The 20,541-nt window shown below is 40.1% G+C and overlaps 2 protein-coding genes across 4 annotated transcripts in view; both read right to left on the bottom strand.

Moving 5' to 3' along the window:
* Positions 1–1,842: 1,842 nt before the first annotated feature.
* tefa (TEF transcription factor, PAR bZIP family member a) lies at positions 1,843–13,561 on the bottom strand. 2 transcript variants are annotated; one of them, XM_030400325.1, is made up of 5 exons: positions 13,275–13,561; positions 6,121–6,468; positions 5,141–5,358; positions 4,183–4,394; positions 1,843–3,685 (listed from the first exon to the last, which is right to left on the bottom strand). In XM_030400325.1, the coding sequence occupies exons 1-5, from the start codon at positions 13,348–13,350 to the stop codon at positions 3,664–3,666; spliced, it is 876 nt and encodes a 291-aa protein (XP_030256185.1). In that variant the 5' UTR covers positions 13,351–13,561; the 3' UTR covers positions 1,843–3,663. The 2 variants fall into 2 exon arrangements, with proteins under 2 accessions (XP_030256185.1, XP_030256184.1); XM_030400324.1 differs by lacking the exon at positions 13,275–13,561 and adding an exon at positions 7,682–8,114.
* Positions 13,562–15,357: 1,796 nt separating this feature from the next.
* Positions 15,358–20,541, bottom strand: part of zc3h7bb (zinc finger CCCH-type containing 7Bb) — a 17,734-nt gene continuing 12,550 nt past the window's right edge. For both annotated transcript variants that reach the window (XM_030401216.1, XM_030401215.1), the window contains exon 21: positions 15,358–20,259. In XM_030401216.1, the coding sequence (XP_030257076.1) occupies positions 20,224–20,259 (36 nt within the window). In that variant the 3' untranslated portion in view covers positions 15,358–20,223. The remainder of the gene's footprint in view (positions 20,260–20,541) is intronic.

The raw sequence follows: 20,541 nt of genomic DNA, 5'->3' as shown, positions 1-20,541 counted from the left end.
GTATCTGACCTTTTTATGTCCTATGATGCTGAGTGCATTGTAAAGCAAAATGAAAAGTGTTCTCAGTGCGACAGGCTGGAGAGGAAGCACTGTTGTCAAACTGCTGAGTCACTGTGAGTCTCCAGAACCACTTCACTGTCACATGACCTGATTTCCACCGTCAACAGCAAGTCTCTACAGCTCTTTCATTGTGCAAGGGGGTGAAATGGCTGATGAAATTACAAGCCAATACAATTGTTCACATTCCATTTCTCCAGGGAAACATTGTTTCATGATTATATCAAATTTCCAAGATTTTTTTCAGCACCCTTTGAGCTCTGTAAAAAAGAAATCTACTCTTTGCGTCTTAGAGCATTAGCCCTATAACAGCCCTATACCCATCCTCACTTTGTTTTGAAAGAAGAGACAGCAGGATGTACATATAGAAGCCAAAGTCACATTAGAACTAATCATAAAATATTCATATTGGTAATGCATTATAAGATTACATCATTCTAATTCACATCTTCTCCCACAACATGGATGTCTTACATTGTGAGACGTGGGACACATTGAGTTCTTTGTTTGTGTATTGTTGTCAGCTTAAAACTAGCAAGCAATATTACACCTTAAAGGATGAATTCACCCTGAAATTTAAATTCTCATTATCTGCCCATCCCCATGCAGATGGAAAGTCAGATGAAATTTTATAGTGCACAAAACATCCGTGGAGCTTCACAGCAAAACAACGTCGCAGCATTCTCCTAAGCAACTGAACAACGTGGGGACATGTTTAAAAACTTGATTAAAAAAGCAGCTGAAAATATTAACATATACTGGCTCCATACAGCTTGTCTGGTGTAGTCCAAGTGTCCAGAAGTCTCCAACAGTATGTGAATGTATAGATATCAGCTTTAAAAAGAGAATAATGTCTTTTCAAATCATTTTGGGTCTCCATCCAGAGACTTGGAGTATGCCGGACTAGCTGTATGGAGCCATTTCATGTTTTTTTTTTTACAATTTAAAACAACTCCCCATCTACCTCAGTTGCTTTGAAGAACGCTGTAACACTGTTGCATTACAATATGGCCATGTGTAATATTCCAGTCGCAGAGTCTCCAATCCTTTGAGAGAGGTCAAATGTAACACAAAACAAACGACAAGTACTGTAGGGCTGCACAGATGCTCTTGCCTGCAACTTCTGTTTTACTAGATGTAAAAACACGTTTGTTAGTTTGGTGCAGACCCCCCCAAAAAATGTCACATCATGATTTTAATTTAAAGATTGTGAAAATGAAAATTGTGTTTCTTTACCATATTGTGCAGCCCTAATGTGCACCTTTAGTTCTTACAACATAGTTTTAGTTTTATAACAAGTGAGGCTTATTCCGCTGTTTTTCACTGGAAAACAGCATGTTTTGAAATGTTAAATTCATTATCATAAAGACTAGGAGATTTATTGTATTATTAGGGTGATGCAATAACAACTGGGTTCAGCATGGTGTCTCCTGGCAGCTAGTCATGTGAAATGCTGAATGTTGTAAGCTTGTTTTAGTTTAGCGGTGTTACACTTTCAGACTTCTTTCAGTTTCTCCTTGAACTTCCTTCATCAGTCTGCTGTCTTTTACTCACTCCAGTCTTTCACACTGGCCTGGTATGTGGACTGGAGACTGAACCGTCAGTGATTCTCCACTCTACATTGGATTCTTTTTTTGTTTTTTTGTGTACGACAGATTCAAGTCCAGAACTAAAGCATAGCTATTCCCATCATCTGAACCAGTTTTCATTTTACATCAGACCTCAATGTGGACCTAAGCTGCTGGAACTATGAAGCAACATCTCTACAGGAAAAAGCTCAACATGTTTAAGACGTTCTCAACAAGGCTTTATTTATATATACTGTATATACAAGACACAAAAAGTAGCCACACTGAAAATGCCAAGACATCGCTTTACAAAGAATTACAAAGACGGAACCAGGAAGGTAAAAAAACAACCCCTCAAAGTTTGTCCTGACCTGTTCCAGATAAAAGGCAGAAGCAATTTTTATTATAGCAGAAATATTAAAAAATCATTACAAATGAGACAGGAAGCTCCTTATTGTCAGAATTTTACTTTAAGTTAAATCTAAAAAACTACAATACAGAGACCATGTGATGGAACATGTGAATCATTCTAACTGAAGTCAATGAGGCTGGGACTAAAGCTGTAAAAGAACCTATAATTGTTTGTACTTAAAAGTATTTTCTCCTTGAACAACATTCCTCACACATGGAAACCCTTTCCCTAAAAAAGCAACAATATTGAGATTATTTTAGTAAAAAGTCACCATGTCTATGGATGGAAGCACAGCATCAAAATAACAGTTTCTGCTTTTTGTCAGAATTGGACAGTAAAATAATCCTGGGTTTCTGTTACATTACACAATATGTCCCCTCCCCCCTGTAAACTGGCAGACTGCGCACTGCATTGAAATGGCTTCAGGAGTTCTGGGAGTTCATAATTGATGAGGAGGGGAGCCCCGATACAGTCTGAAGCTATTGAGGCTTCCTGGTTTGTAAAAAAAAATTAAATTAAATAAAAAATAGAAAGCTGGCTCCAGACATTGCCAGTTTACAATCCTCAGAGGACAGGTTCAGATACAAATGATGAGAAAAAGTGGATGATAAATATCTGATAATTTCATCCACCGGCACATCTTAAAACAGTTGTTCAAAAACGTTGCTTAAACTGTGTTTAAGTTCGAAGGGTGGGCTACAACTATTTACAGTACATGCATCTGTGGCCTCTACACACGACACTTCTGAGTGTTACCGATGTGAATGGACGAGTCAACATCGGCCACTGAGGGCAAAGAAGGCGTCCTTCGTGGTGACAAAAACGGCACGAAAGTGACAGTGACATACACTGAAACATGAAAAGCAGGTGTTGATGACTGTTCTCAGTCATCCAGGTCATGGTACTATACAGCACTTCGACTGGAAAGCAGAGTTCCTATGCAGCGCTGTGCTGCTGGTTAATGAGTATTTGTACATAAACGAGAAGTGAACATGGCTACACATTTTTTGCCAGGTCACTGCAAACCCCTGAAGAAGCTTAAATTATTGGAAATGTCACAGTCAAAAGGTTTTGTGGGCGAAGAAAAGCCCAGCTCTTCACACAATCTGCAACGTTAATATAGAAATTTGAAAATAAAGATGGACATGTAAGTTTCAGAAGTCAATCAAATGTCTGAAAGCAACCTGCAAATAGGTTTATTTCTACAATATCATAAAGACTAACAATATAGTCTAAACTATTGCATATGCTACCCAAGTATAACCTCATTTTAAAAAAAAAAATGAAAATACACCCCACGTCTTCCAAAAATAAACATCAAATGATCTCATTCGACCAACGGTGTACAAAACATGATACAAGTGCACCTCATAAAAGAGGTGCGCTGAAGAAGCACTTGAATATCCTCTCACCCTTTAATCTCACTCACATGGATGGTAAATAAAGTCATAAAAAGCAAAAAGAAAATAAAACTATATATATCAGGACTTTGCAACATCAGTCACGCCCCCCACATCTGCTCTTCTCCTCTTCTTCATCTGATTGACTGATACAGTTTTTCGAATACCATCAGGATCAGTTTGATTTATTTATTCATAGGAAAAATAAATGAATAGATCAAAATGTTTATTGGTCTTCTGGCACCTCACTTGAAAGAGAAGAAAAGAAGGATTGAGGAGGGGAGGGGAAGGAAGGGAGAGGTCAACATTAAACAGTGGGATCACTTTTCACAAGGTCACATAGTTTGGTTCTTGTACCCAACATGAGCTCTGCTGTGAAAACCACTAAGAGTAAATCAGCAAACCACGAAGTCTTAAATTCTTGTTGTAAAGTCGAATATTTGACACAAGACTTAGAAGAAGTAAGATTCAATAGATTCATGTGACATTGTGTGATGCGTTAATTTTTAGCCCAGATGTTTCATGCCCAGCTCTGGTTAGGAGGAGGGTCTATTACTTCAGATAGCCCATCAACTTAGATCTAACCCATGTGGCAAACTCCTCCAAAAAACACCGTCTTCTCAGCTGCCAGTAGAATTGGCATCTGTCTGTCGGCCAAAACTACCTCCCTATCCTGACCTCTGTGCTGTCTATTATATGAATGTCCTTTTAAATTTTCATGTATTTGCGTGTAAGTGTCCCTTACAGCTGTCCAAATTTGGCTTCGTAGCGACCAACGAGATTCTTGAAGCGCCCGCTCTCCTTCCGCAGGTCGGCGACCTCTGACCGCAGTGCCGCATTCTCACGCTCCAGGAAGGCTGCTCGGACGGTGATTTGGTTCTCCTTTAACCTGCGGGCGTCACGTGAGCGTTTGGCGGCCACGTTGTTCTTCTTCCTTCTCTGCCAGTACTTTTCATCCTGAAGACGGAGCAGAGTTTAGATTGAGTCAAAGAAACGCATCACCAGATCCTAACATGCTTTCTGAGCTTAGCTACTAAGGAAGCGTGGTTCAACAGCCTTGTGTATATTCTTATCCACCTAAATATGAAAAAGTGATATAAAGTGTGTAATATGGCCGGCAGCCAGGCTCCTTTGTGTATTTAAACAAATCCTGTAGTCTCAGTCAGATTGGGGAGGAAGGAAAACATCAATTTGATGATTATCAGACTGCCGAGTCACTGTGAGTCTCCACAACCGCTTCACTGTGAAACGCCCCAATTTCAACTCTCAAGTGCAAGTCTCTGCTCCTACATCAGTATCGAATGGAGAAACTGGCTGATAAAATTACTGGCCAATGGAATTGTTTTCATGCCATTCTTCCGGGAGAATTTATAATAAAATCAAGATCTGTTCTATAAATTCCAAGATATTCTTTTCAGCTTGCTTTGAGCTTTGTAAACAATCTCCATTCTTAGAGAATATTGCTGATATAGTATTGCACAGCCCTACAACCATACTCGTTTTGTATCGACTAGAAATCATTACACCTGAACATGACCAAGGGGCCACCATCCATCAGCACCGCAAGTTTTTCCAACATGCAGCTTTCCGTTTTTAAGCCCTGCTTTATGCTCCCATTTGCCTGTATTTTGGGTTTCCCCCACATAAAATAAACCATGCACACATGCAGTAAAAAGAACTGAGGACTGTTTAATATACTGTACCTTCTGTTCTTCAGGCACAAAAATTTTCTTGGCCTTTTTGATCATAGGCTGTGGCTTGAGCTCCTCCTCAGAAAACTTGTGCTTGCGGGGGTTGAACAGTTCGCCTCCAGGGACGCTGGAGAGGACCAGGTCGGTGGGGTCTGGCTCGTAGTTCACATCGATCTCGATCTCATCGGGACTGATGGGCTCAGGTGTCTCTTCGTCCTCAGTGGTCACCTCTGAGCAGACAGAAGAGGAACATGAGAACTGAAGGTCAGCGGGCACAGTCTTCTGCATGACAACACATATTTGTATTTGATTTATTTTCACCTTAGCACAAAAGGAGAGAATGCTTATTTTAAAATGATCAAAAAAAATGTTACGGAATTTGCTGTGGGAAGATGAATAAAATAAAGCAACACTGATGTTAATAACTTGCTTCTCTGTGCATCAACTTGTGGATGTTTCACTGTGAATAATCCAGCTACTACATATCTGTTTATTAGTAAATTCAGAGGTAATGCTGGTTTACAGGTAACCTGCACCAAGGATACATCTTTTGGCAGGGTGTCAACCACGCCGCTAGAGTGTTTGGACATTCAACATGTACAGACCGTTGATAATCCCATAGGAAACGTGACTGTCTCTGCTATGCAGGGGCACCGACACCTATATCTATTTCTGTCGTCCCATCAACCATTTCCACTTATGATTTGTTCATGCATAGACTGACACTCTGAGGACGCTCCAGGATCAGAGCAGATCGGGTTTGCCCATCATGTGTGACAGAGCCATGTGACAACACCAGATAGTAATATGGAAACCAGATGCAAAGATTTTTGAGGAAACTGACACTGTGTTGGAAAAGCAATTAAGTGTTAATATGAACAACAACCCAGCTTAAGGCATTAATGCTAGATTTAAGACTGATGTTGAGGGTCTTGTTCACTTCATGTTGGTCTGTTTGACAAAGTTAACAATATCCTCCAACCTCCACTCACCTGCAGTAACATCACAAATGATATCAGAGTCACTATTGGTGACGATCACCACTTCCTCCTCACTCTTGTCCAAATCCTGAATGGGCAGCAGGGCCACTGGGGACACGTTTACTGACTTCTTCTTCTTTGTGATGCTGCCATTCTGGGAGTCCTCGTCAGGCAAGGTGGGGATGCCGTTCTCCATGAGGAACTCCTCGAGGTCCATGTACTCCAGGTGAAAGTTTTCACCATCATAGGGAATGGTTTTATCCCAGATAGCAGGGGTCAGGGCGGCTGAAGGCCCGATATCGCCACCTCCGACGCCCATGTCAACATTATCTCCCAGACACAGCTTTTCCTTGTCAGTGTCTGAAACACAAGACAGATACACATTTAGATTAAAGGAGGCAGTTTTGCACAGAAATGGGGGGGAATGTATTGTAAATGATCCTTAATCAGAAGGCAGTTTTGCGTCTACTGTTATGCGAACTGCTCTAGCAAAGCACAATAAACAGTCCAGCCCTTCCAATTTATTTTTCTAATGTTCTATGTTTCCCCCTCCAAAAAACGAAACAAACAAAAAAGACATGTCTCTCAGGCACCAAAACCCAGCTCCTCTGAACTGTTAGTCACGTCCTCTTTTTTTTTTTTTTTTAATAATTGCGAATGTGGAAAACCTTTGAGTTGGCTAAAATAAAAGAATACATTCCCATACTACTAAAGACTCCGCTGATTCCTCATGAACAAGCTGCTACAGGTGTACTCCATTTTAGTACTGGGTTCACCGAATGCAAGTTTTTATAACAGTGAGCACAATTACTGAGTGAATGCTCTGAGCCTGTAGACCCTACTGTGGAATCTATGACATGTGAACCTGCTGTTGTGAATGCTCTCCTCCCGACCTGTCTTACTGGGAAGATCCTCATTAGCATCACTGATCACCTATGCGTTTCACACAGCTCGGACATATAGTAAATAATAGCTAGCGTGCATGTGCACCTTGTAGCAAAACATTTGACATGAGGAACTTTCCTTCGTGTGACCGTAATTTACTCATTGGTGTCAAATAAACCATATAATTAGAAGTGAAACAAGGGAACTTTCTGTCAACAAATCAGCATTTACATTGAAGGGCGCGTCTAGAAAAGTCCAGGTGGTGAGGAGGGTCTGGTGATGCGTTCGAGGGCTACTCGCCACAGTGTCGACAGTGTTTCATAAAACTATTTCGTCGTGGTGTAACAGAATTAACCCCTCCGTTAGATCGAGCATCGGAGGTCTGGCCCGCAGATGTCGCCATTTGACTATGCTGACTTTATTTGGACTATATCAAACGCCTCCCTTTAAACACAACTGCCTCCTAGTGATTCAGAAAGCCTAGTTTCTCCCACGGACCATTTCAGACAAAAAAAAAAACTCTTTAACCTTGTCTGCACAAGTCAGTCATAGTTGCCCGAAGATATCGAACACCGGGCTTACCAAGGAGGCATCTGCTACATTTTTATGACACCATTTGTTTTTACGTGTTTTGGCTTTTTCTCGGCTGAGCTCGTTTTAGCCTACACCGCTCGCAGCTTCCTCTTACCGTCGTCGCCTTCCAGTATGTTCGGCGGAGGCATTTCCATTACTTTCTTCAAAACCACCGGGAAAGAACTGGATGTCCCCGTGGCCATTTCCAGCTTGATGAGAATTGGCTTCCCCGACATTTTCCCCCCCTTGTTGTACGAGTAACAATAGTAACCAACACGGAACAAAGCTCAGCGGTCGTCCCCTTTTCGCGACGATGTTAGCTGTCCAGACGGTTTCACTGTCGTCTCGGGCTGGTTCTGGTGCTTTTAAGTCCACAAGAAAACCGACGCTTTACTGCTTTGAGTACCGCCAAAACATCCCCTACAGCTCGCTTCGTTGGCCCACTTCTCCGCAAAATTAACAAGGCGGGAGGTGTTGGTCCTGAGAACAAACCGTACCTCACGTTGATTGGTGGGCTGCGTCCTACATTTCTGAATATCTTAAAATGGGGGCGGGCGTTGTAGTGGTGAGCCAATGGTGGCTGTCACGTCGCAGCTAGCCGAGATCTCATTGGTTGACCGAGTTATATATATTGCACCATAAAGATACATACATTTACTGATAAACATCAACATGGCATATTTGTCGCCACTGCAGCTTGACCTGTATCGAGGTTGTTTCCGCAGTCGTCAACTAAAGTTTGTTTTCATGTGGTTGAGGCGATGTTTCACGGTGTGTGTACAGACGCACGCTGACAAGACTGGCTCCACAAGTTTCAGTAAGGTTTGATTAATTAAGCGTCAATTAATAACTGAGCAGTGAGCATCACATCACCGTTGCATGGTAAAAAGACGAGTTTCAATTTTGACATGGCATCTTTCTTTACTATTCAACTTAAAGTAATACAGCCGCCCAGAAGCCCATATGCATATGAACACATATGTCCCTTTACTGCTGCCTCGCTCACGCCGCTCCCCGCACGTGTAAACACATGTGCTCTGCCGCCCTTCTATATGTACAAGCTCCGACCAATAGAGCGGCGGTATATCTACTCAGACACACTCGCCCTGTCACCATCAGGCAGCTTATAGGGAACTGCATGTCCTGCTGATTTTAGAGCGGTAAAATAAAAGTCACATTTTGTGCGGAACACACAAAAAAAAAAAAAATGCACCGTTTTTTCCTGTGTCCTGATGTGTTACAAGTCACATAGCCTATTAAACACAAGGTAAATCCCATCCAGAAAAAAAACTGTTTACTTGATTTCCATTTATTATGGAGAAACGGAACAGGATGTATTATCAAACAAAACATGATTCCAGGTAGTACATCCTGTTCTCTTTGGCAGACGAATACATTTACTAGACGATGCGTCATTCACATCATCCAGTGTCCCCTCCAAATTGTCCATCATTTTCACTAAACGTGGTATTCAGTTGATTTCAACGCAAACAACAGCGTGATGAATTGCAAAAAGGACGCACAGAGGACCCCGGTTGTCACGTCGCAGCCAGCCGAGATCTCGTTGGTTGACCGAGTTATATATATTGCACCATAACGATACATACATTGACTGATAAACATCAACATGGATTATTTGCCACTGCAGCTTGACCTGCATCGAGGTTGTTTCCGCAGTCGTCTACTAAAGTTTGTTTTCATGTGGTTGAGGCGATGTTTCACGGTGTGTGGACGGACGCACGCTGATGAGACTGGTTCCACAAGTTTCAGTAAGGTTTGATTAATTGAGCGTCAATTAATATGTGAGCAGTGGGCGTCACATCACCGCTGCATGTTGTAAAGACGAGTTTCTATTTTGACGTGGCAACTTCCTTTGCTATTCAACTTAAAGTAAGACAGCCGCCCAGTGGTACGCGGCACATATGAACACGTAGGCTATGTCCCTTTCCTGCTGCCTCGCTCACGCCGCTCCCCGCACGTGTAAACACACGTGCTCTGACGCCGTTATATATGTACAAGCTCCGTCCAATAGAGCGGTGGTATATCTACGCAAACACACCCGCCCTGTCACCTTCAAGGATTCTACAGGGAACTCAACTGCATGTCCTGCTGATTATAGAGCGGTAAAATAAAAGTCACATTTTGTTCTTAACCATTAAAATGTATAGAATTGTTTCTCAAGTGTATCCTGATGAGTCACATAGCCTAGTGAATAGAAGGAAAATCCCATACAGAAAAAGAAAACTGTGTAATTGATTTCCATTTATTATGGAGAAACAGAGCAGGATGTGTTATCAAACAAATCATGATTCCAGGTTGTAAATCCTCTTATCTTTGACAGATAAATACATTTACTAGAGGATGCGTCCTTCACATCACCCAGTCTCTCCTCCAAATTGTCCATCATTTTCACCAAATGTGTTATTTAGTTGATTTCAACGCAAACAACAGCGTGATGAATTGCAAAAAGGACGCTCTGACGACCCCGGCAGGCCCTGTTCAACCTCACGTTTTACCTCTGGTGGTGGGGGCGGACAGTGTTTCCCTCTCATGTTGCATGTGTCACACCCTGTCTGTTTTTGGCACAACATCATGAGAAGACATGAAACCCTCAAGGTCAGCGACTACAGTGAGCGCGCATTAGCCAGTGTTGGCTTTTAAATGAGGCACAACTAATGACACAAACATTTCTTCAGACTAAGTCAGAACTGTCAAATATGATCAAGTATGATGTCAAGTCAAAATGCCAAGACTTTCCCTTTTCTCCGACACCTGGAAAACACATGATAAAGACTTGGCATCTTTATGACCTTCATAACGGTCCATTACACTACCTGGTAGCTTGGAATACAAAGTGTTTATCAGTGTAAACCATGATGTTCAACATATACAATAAAGTAACAAAGCTCTTGCTTATGCGTCCTTTGAACATCTCTACACAATGAATTCCACATTTCAGCTAAATCAAGGGACATGGGACAGTGTGGCGTAAAGAAAGAGGGAAGTTGGAATCTACAGTGTTTAGAGCCAGAATATTTTTGCCTCTAAATAGGTGAATGGAAGATTTATGGTATCTGATTACTGCCTCTTGAAATGTAACAAGTGTAACAAGACACTACAGACTGAGGCTAGCTGGTTAGCATGCCAACTTTATTAGACATGGTTGCAACACAACACAGAAACGTCTTTTTTTTTTAATTTTTAAATTAGCAAATGGAAAATGTTAATTTAAGAAGGGTAGGCAAAATAAGCTGATGCTTCAGCCTACACCTTTTCGGTCAAAGTGTATTGTATTGCTTGTTGTGTTTTTGTTTTGATTTGTTTTTGGTTTTGATTTATTTTGTTCTTGTTTTGTTATGTTTTGTTTTGTTTTCTTTTGTATTTATACTTTTATATTTGTCTATTGTATTTGGGTTTTTTTTTTTTCTTACAAGACCGAAATAAACACACTAAACTAAAAACTAAACGTCTTTGACATAAGGTCAAAACTGTTATTTGTTCAAAGTCTGATGATAATTTAACTTTATCTCATCATTTAAAAATAAACTTAAAATATTAGATATTGCACCACATGTTTATAAGCACTCATGACATCACATGCACGCGCATATAGGTCTACAATGGAGGTGAGACAGCAACATCCACTCATCCTGCTTTTTGACGCGGGTGGATACATGGCAACAAATTTAATCAGTAAACAATGCCTTTTCCCAGACTGCTTAAGTTCATAAAAAGTCAATGGATTTCTCTGAAGACAAACTTGGGTGTTCGCATGGCTGAGTAGTTTGGAGCAAAATGATAGTGCTGAAAAGCACATCTCCATATTGTACTGCAGCTTTTTTATTTGTTTCTTCTCTTGATTTTGTGGATTCTGTATGGTGTGGCTCGGATAAGTCACTGTTAATTATCACACAAAAGTGAACTTAAACACAGAGGGGAACAGATATGGAACCACCTGTCAAATGATATACATAAAGAAACGCGATTCTACGTGCCTACACTAAGTACTGTTCCATAGGTGCTACGGTAATAAACACATTCTAACTGTAAATCTATAAATACAGAGTTCATGACTTTGAACCCTACATAGTAAATTCTTTGGAACTGCATGTTGACAGTCCTGGATCAGTACACATTGTGCACACAGAGGCTTATACAATCTGCTCTGTCCTGCATGTGCACGCGTGTCTCGTGTTACACATTTACTGTGAAATATGTTCGGGTTCGCTTTGTGTTGACTGACAGCTGATGGTACACTGTGCCTGCAAGCCCTGCAGCCTATGATCATGGTCAACACACTGTATGTCATCCTTTAATCTAATTAATTGAGTTAAGGAGCAGTTAATTAAAAAATTTATGTTCACTCCAGCACTTTTATGACCCCCAATACATCTAAAGTCACGGCCTCTGTGGCTTCAACTCACATTATTGTGAACATCTTTAAAAGCCTTTAAGAATAACGATTATCTCCAAATATTTTGTTACCAAACTACCACAGTATGACCCCGTAATTTCCAATCTGCCTACTTATTAAATTAGTTTTATTCTAACATGTAAGAGAAAAAAAATTACAATGGCATATCATGAATGACACATTTTGCGGGGATCCTATAACATAAAACACAATAGATGAAGACGTGATTGTAACAGTACACCTCTCAATGTAATGATATTACTTCTATTTAATCTGATTTATTCATACATGATCCAGAGAAGACAAACAGAGCCACCTAGTGATTTAATCAGGAGCCTACAAACCACTTGAAACACACACACACACACACACACAAGCACACTTCACCGTGACAGATGAAAGCAGGTGACAAGCACAGATCCACACCAACTGGGTTAAGTCAGCACAGAGTTAAATTCACCATCAGTTAGTTTTTCCCCAAAACATTCACTCAGTACTGACATAAAACAGAAGGACAATGACAGCACCACAATGTTTCTTATTAAACCCTGTGGGTTCATTATTCTCATTAATCTCATCAACACGTCCCAGGGACAGGTTTAGTGTAGGAAAAAACATCAGTGTGTTTCAGCCACCATCCACCCAACATGTGCTCCTGACAACGTTGCTTGGATACAGTTGGTATAACATTTGTTGCACAAAAGGTGCACCAGGACAGAGAGACCACATGTTGGCTCTCTCTGTGCAGACAAACCACTGACATTTCTCTAACTTAATTACATTTGTTCCGCTGCTTTCACAGTGATAATCCTCAGATGAAAAGAGGCTGGCTACGTGTGTAACCTAGCCCAGAAGGACATTTTAAATAAGCATTTTTACAATATGACAATAATATGATGATCACAAAACACTTATTATTTCACAAAATAAGTATAAATGGGCCCCATTCATGTGCTCCACCTTGATGTCTTTCCAGATCCAATGACCACTAAACTTGAGTTTGTCTTTGGAAGGTGCTGAAAACAAAAATAGCTGATACTTAAGACGACATTATGTCCCGGGGAAACTGATATAATAGATTCTGCAAACATTTGGACTCTAACTAAAGGCCGAGGCAAACCCCTGCACACCAGCCCTCTGGCGCAATTCCCCATGAAGCTCAGCTGACAGGGATTATGCAAGACATGTACTGTTGCTTGCAGGTAGTCCAGAAACAAGCCAAACTCTCAGCTCACTGTGCTGCTTGTTAACTTCAACAAAACACGCACCACTGTTTCATTTAGCAGCCACTTACCATTATCCTCGAAGTTCGGGAGAGTAAATGGATGCTCAAGAAGAGCCCTGAAAACCTCCGGAATCTCTGCAGACATGTTTTTTTCCCTTTAAATTGCGATTAGGTCAAAAAAATAAATAAATTCAGAGCTGGTCAGCAGCTCACAGGAAGCAATGTTAGATTAAACACAAACTTAAAAACTGCACTAGGTCCAGGAGGCCGACGACGCTTACGTGAACATGACAGTTCCCATAAAGTGCTGGACACGTCCAAACTTAGATGGGGCCCACATAATGAACGCCATACAAGTTATCTAACAAAGGCCAACCCCCCCGGCTCCCGCTCAGCCAATCAGAAGCAGGCTTTTCTCAAGCAATCGACGGAAAGACCGCCAATACGTCTGTAAGTGTATCGATCACAGAGCTGACAGCCAATCGCTGGCTGCGTCTCAGTTACCTAAGGGAAGAAAAAAAAGAAAAAGAAGACTTTACGTAATGAAGCGGGCAATAAACAAAAATACGAAATGTATAAAGTAGTACGTACACACAGCGCCTGTAATTATCCGGACTTCACTGTTGTTCAAAACTTTATCTGCTACACTGTAAGTATTACCAACAAATGACACGTTTTAGTAAAATCACTGTAGAGAGTTATGGGGCAACATATCCAGGCTGCAAGGTGCTAATTTGAAGCTCACGTGTATTTTTAGTCCGGAGTTGACATTTCTGTTGCAAAAAACACGTGTGCTTCCCAAGGTAGACATTTTGACTTGCTCTTCCAGAGAGCAAGTTCTCCAACATTACTGATGCCACATTTAACTCATGGGTGTACCTGAGAGACATGCCCAGGAGCCAGCTGACACACCTGCGTGATTTATAGGCCTGAGAAAATAAGGCTGGAATTCGCTAAGCCCTGCGTTTAACTCCAATGTGTTTTCCATTACCGGAGACTGAGGTAAAGACAGCCTGTAGGCAGCATTTGGGTCAGCCCAAAGAAACTTCCAACTTTGGAAGGGCAAAATGTCAGACTTCCTTTTCTAACATTTGAAATCAGACCACCTCATCCCGTAACTCATTGACTCTATAATACATATGGGTTATTTTGGTATACAATACAAAAAACACACACATACACATATATTTTTAAACTCTTGTGTTATACACACTATTCATGAGAAATGCATTTTACAAAATTGTTTCTATAAGTCATCATGTAAAACTCACTGAAATCATGTAAATCAACCCAGTTGTAGAAGTTTCATGATATCTTGAAATAAATGTGAACATTGCTTATAACTGGAACAAGACTGTGGACTTAACAGTTCTTCAAGAAATAGGTCAAATGAAGTAAAGTGATCTCAGCAGTGTGATTTTCTTTTGCTTTCCTCAAATTACAAGACTTTTGTCACAGGGTAGTGACATATGTGACACAGCTCAAGGGGATGATAACTGTCATTACACATTTTATGATATTAAATTGGATTTAGGTTTTTTTTGTCATTTCTATCATATATTTGATATTGAGGTACACCTTATTGCATTTTAAATGGTAGAAAGAATGGTTTGTACTCACAATATGATACTTTCCTTCCATACATGACTGTGGGCACAAGTAGTTCTGTGGTACATGGAATGTTAAATAATTCATTAAAAAATTTATATTGTCAAACTGAGGGCCCAAGAGGTAGTATGTGTGCTGCTGGCTGGAAAATAGCAGATTATTATTAATTCAATCATGTTTGGGTCATTTTCAACCAAAATGTGACGACATTTCAAATGTGTTACATGGTAATGACAACCTACTTAACATTAAAATTTAAGGCTCTGTGAAGTATTACCCATATATATATATATATATATATATATATATATATATATATATATATATATATATATATATATATATATATATATATATATATATATATATATATATATATATATATATATATATATATATATATACATATATATATATATATATATATATATACATACATACACACACACACAAACAAACTTTAGTGGTCAGAATCACAAGCATTTATTAACCTGGGTCCTGTGATCATAATGTGAACTGTGAGCGTCGACAAAAACATAACACATTTTTTTTCTAAAACAGTCCGTTTATTAAATGCTTTCAAGAGATTTGGTCCACTTGTGTGATCATGAACTTTCCAACCAGGGAGGAGAAAAGAGAAAACAAAGTCAAGAAGTTAAAAACAAAGCATAAACAACGAAATGTAAAAATACAGTACAAAAAGAGGCCTTGTTTTTTCCACTTCTTACAACCCTGGTGTCTCCATCCGAGTTGTTGCAAACAAGTCAAATAACCAATAATTTCTAACTGATTGAAAATCGATAAATTAAGATTTTTGTGTGGCTGTGTAGGTGTGTGCTGGTGCTGGGAATCAAATGACACAAACCTTATCAGGAGGAGAAAAGGCAGGGTGTGTCACATGAACATTTGAGCTGACAAACTTGTCCTGCAACTAAGAACCGTGTCATTTAATCAAACTGCTGCAGGGTATAACAGCCAGACTCCAGTTACATTAAGACAAATGCCACTCTTGTCAGAGAGCAGGTAAAGGGAATCTTTATGTCAGGTGACTTTTATGAAACAGCTATTGATGGAGAGTCTATACATGGTGTACTTTGTACTGCAGCCCACCTGAGGGGCTCGGACACTCTGAGATAAAGATCAAAGCCAAGACAAATAAGTATATGATAATAACCATTCAAGGACAAACAGTGTTGTAATTTGGACCATGATCTAAGATTTCCTTAGTCTTTTAACAAACCGTAAATGTTGCACATTATTATGGTTGGTTACAAGACCAATAAAGATGTCATTAAAATCAGGAAATGCAACGTTGAATTTCTTCCACATCTGAGGACATCTGTTATCAATGTGCAACATGATTCATTATTTTTATTATTATTTTATCACAACAAGAATTAAACAGTGATTTGCCACCAGGGTTTAAGTCCTCTGCCAATCGAAATTCGGGACTCAGAAGTTTTTATGAGGCCATTGCAATGAAGTGACTATGTGACACTTGTTGCATATACAGATGAAGCAGCAGAAACCTGTCTCTCTTTTAGTTTGTGTCATGATTTCCCTGCCTTTAACAACACACACACACAGAACATGCAGCACAGCTATCCACTGTTCTCTTTTGTTTTCTGTGCGTGTCAGTCATATCATCAATACTGGCCGTTCTCCAACGGAAGAGGAGCCTCCCCTCAAATGCTCTACTTTAATTCATTGTCTTTAGTGGCAGCAATTCAACCACTTAATCTCCATCTTGCGGTTTTTTAAGCTAAAATTCATTTTATTGAGCTTTTCGCAAGTGGCTGATGTTCATTTTCCATCCCAGCTGCTTCGCAAACAATCGAATGATAAAGAGCATTTAAGTGTGTGGCATTCTCCTAACACCCTGAAAAACAAGATGGGAATACATAACTGACCACAGCAAACTCTTCCACAGCCACAGAAAAAAAAACAGCTCCACCATCTCTTATCTAAATTATCTTATAAGGGTGTCTAAATATTATAATAGGTATCAGGTATCATATACTGTATATAGTAAGCAGGATTATACAATAGGGGTATGTATCATCTTATAGGTGTAGTATATCGAATAAGGCGCTATACGGGAGTATATAGGCTACTATGTATGCTTTTGCTTCCAGATCTGTCTTAGCCTGGTAAATCAATTTAAACAAAAACGCACAGCACAGGCAGTGAGCAGCGAGCTCTGTTGGTAGGATCAACACTTCATACAGGGAGACAGCTAACAGTATATATACACTGTAAACTTTAACACATCAACTATCTTTTGATCTCCTTTGACCAACCTCCAAATAATCCTAAAGCCGGCAAACAGAGCTCAGATAACATTAGTATATAGCAGGTCTAAATCGTACTGCGCAATATCGCTTGTACTACAGACAGCCTACAGCTGTGATAACTGACATCACCACCTGTAGGACTAAAAACTCAAGAGTCTTACATGAACTATCAGAAGCTGCACGTTTTCTGCTCACTGCCACCCAGACAGAGCTGTGCACGGCTGCATACACAGGCGCATATTTACTGTCAATTATTATATTCATACATGGATACATATATAAAGAGAGTTATACATTGCAATTAACATACATATATCAATAGCATATAGAGAAGAAATAGAAATAGTCAATAGATAGCAATCATTATCGTCATCATATTCATCATAATACTAGGAGTAGTAGTAATACGATCCCTCGAAGTAGCTAATACTGGGCTGTTCCAGATGAGGGCTAGTTATCAATAATCCCCAAAATGGCTGCTGAGTGACCAGCGAAACAGACCTGAGAGCTGCATTTTTTAGCTTAACCCAGGCTGGTCACCTGTCAGTTTTTAGGAGCTGGATAATTAGGACACTTTTTTCCCTTTATCCACTGATCCAAGCCCGCACTTTGCTCCAATGGACTTTAATGTTCTTCTGTATTTTGGGTTCAATCCATTAAGTGATTTCATACATTGAGCTGAGGTCAGTCTGGACAGGAATTAGATGAACGGCTGGAATATAAAGAGCAGCTCCTCTGAAATTCATTCTACACACTGCAGAACAGAACATATCCATATCCTATACATCCAGTTTGGCTGCTGCACTTGTGAATTTAAAAAAAAAGGGTAGCTTATTTATTAGCCCTAGCCCTCTGCTCTCAGTGGAAAGATTGAACCCTCAGTTATCCATTTTGACACATTCAGCCTGAAACTTAAATCAATCTTATCTGCATACAGCCCTGTCTGGAACAACCCACACAGAAGGAAAAATTACAAAATAAAAAGAATCATTTAAAAAAAAAAAGAAAAAAAATTCACTATAGTCATCTAGTTCAGCGATACATGTCATATAGCAATACCTCAATAACAAGAAGTTCTTCTATGTAATCAATACAGGTTTTCAGGTTATATATTTATTAAGCTTAACCGCTAAGTTATCAATTATCATTAGTAGTATACCATTATTTGTAAATATGTATAATATGTGTGTATATGCATCTGAATATAGACATACCTCCATAGTGTCTCAGTCTACATTAAAGGCTAGAATAAAGTGGCAACAGATATCCTGCCTCTGCGTGTCTGTGTGTGTGTGTGCATGTGTGTTCGTGTCACATGTTGATGTGTTTATAGGCACAATATGCGGTGCGAATCGTTTCCCTATCTAAAGCTAGCAGGTGTCCCGTAATGTAAGAGTTAGTCTTAGGGGCTACTGTTAGCTTTGTGGAAGAGAACACTTGGATACAAATGAGGAACACAGGTTTCCATTTGAAGGCTGCGGGGGCATGGTTGGTTTTCCAGTGAAATAATGACCCCAGTTTAACTGAAGAAGAGGCGACTTGCCCTTACTTTCAAATTATCTTAAATATTCTCACAATAAACTATAGAAAAATACATTCTTAATAATGATCTTCAATTCTTGCATAAAAGGGTCATTTCCTCTAAGCTTCTCACTCTTGAAATTATCTATCATCTGCACATCTTATTTTCCTTTAATAATTACAAAACTCTCAACTGAAGACTTCTGCATGATCAGTATTTTCACTGTTCTTCAGTCCAAGTGAGGTCATTATTTATTAATGGGCATCTGCAGTCTGAACTGATCTAATGACTCGAACAGCTCTAGCCAGGAATCTGTGTTCTGCAGTCACTTCTCCGCCAGCTGCCTTCCAATACAGTTTGAAATACATGGTGTGATCAGTCGCTTTGGCAACAATTGCTCTGAGCCATTAGTCATGTTTATTTGAGCCACAGGTGATCACTTTACCTTTCTTGTCCTCTGTTTGTGTCAATTGTGAGGAGCTGGCATTCACACACGCTTTGATTCACCTCGACAGAAACTACACGGTTAATATGCGAGTGTGTGTGCATGCCTGTGCTTGTCCCATGCAGGACCAGCTGGTGTGATTTCATAACCAGCTTAATTTATATATTGATAAGGGGGGGGGGACTGTCGCGTTACACAAGTTGGTTTTTGGGCTAGTAAATATACTTGCATTACATTCCACAACCACAGCAACATTTTAAATGACTAATCTCCTAGTTTTAAAGGCCCGTGCAGGCATTACATTCATAGCATTCTACCAATATGGCAGACAATATAACAAGGAAGCACAACTCCCCTTGGAAAAAGAAAAGAAATGCTCAAAATCATTAATCTCCTGAAAGTTACTTTGACCCTCTTCTATTATCATGAAGGAAGTAGAGTGGAATTTGGCTGTATCCACCAAGATCCACTTCACAGTTCTTCATAGTTTCTTCAGTCTAGTTAACCATCAACAGCACTGAGGGCTTGGTATCTTTGGCACTCCAAAGTTCTAATTTAAACTTTAAAGCATGTGAGTGCCAAGCTTCAATTCATTTCTGAACTATCACCAAGCAAAATGTAAGAGCTACGACCAGCGCGCCCACCCAAGAATTGTGTCAGTGCTGCGAGGAATTAAAAAAGAAAAAGAAAAAAGATAGATACTCAGTTCATAGAGCACTAGGGAATACTAGGTGTATATTTTAGTCAGAGCAAAACTAGTTGTCTGTGGAATTTCTGCAGTATAATCTGCTGAGGGGGAACCTAAAGGTGCTGTGTGTAACTGCAGCATGACGCTAAAGCCAAATCCTGTATTGTCACTTACAAATCTTTCTCTTTGTGTTGATCAGTGCCTGTGATTTGTGTATTATGTCCTGTATGAATGGGTTTGCATGCGTATGTGTGTGTGTGAGTGTGTATGTACGTATATGGTGATGGGGTCAACCGTTTTGTTGCTGCCAATCTCTTCTCAAACTGCTGGCTAGACGCTAGAGGAGGTCAGACCGATGAGATGACAGACTATTTGGTTGTCGCTGGTATGGCAGGCCTGTCTCTCCCTCTTTACGTCTGCAGCTCAGCGGCGCTCGGCTGCCTCCACACACTCGGCGTCACTCAGAGATCGTCCCCATCTGACATCCGCTGGCCTCCCTGGGACAAAACAAATGGACACAACTCAACGCTCATGTATACTTGTGCAAGCAGACATGTCAGTCAGTTACTATAAACTCACAAGCACAGGTCTCCAAACTCTCGCTCTTCTTCTGACTTTACGTTTTAAGCCTTTAATTCTATGGAGGTATAAGTATGGGGGATCCTAACCGCCAAAATCATGAAATAAATAAGTCAATGAATGACTCAATAGTGACCCTGGCCACTGCAATAAAATATAAATTGGTTTAGGGAAATAAATAGGGGGAAAAAGGCAAAGGG

The sequence above is a fragment of the Sparus aurata genome, chromosome 20, assembly GCF_900880675.1.
Source record: "Sparus aurata chromosome 20, fSpaAur1.1, whole genome shotgun sequence".
Lineage (NCBI taxonomy): Eukaryota > Metazoa > Chordata > Actinopteri > Spariformes > Sparidae > Sparus > Sparus aurata.
The sequence above is the reverse complement of the archived record's forward strand: the minus strand, read 5'-3'. Positions and strand labels throughout refer to the sequence as shown.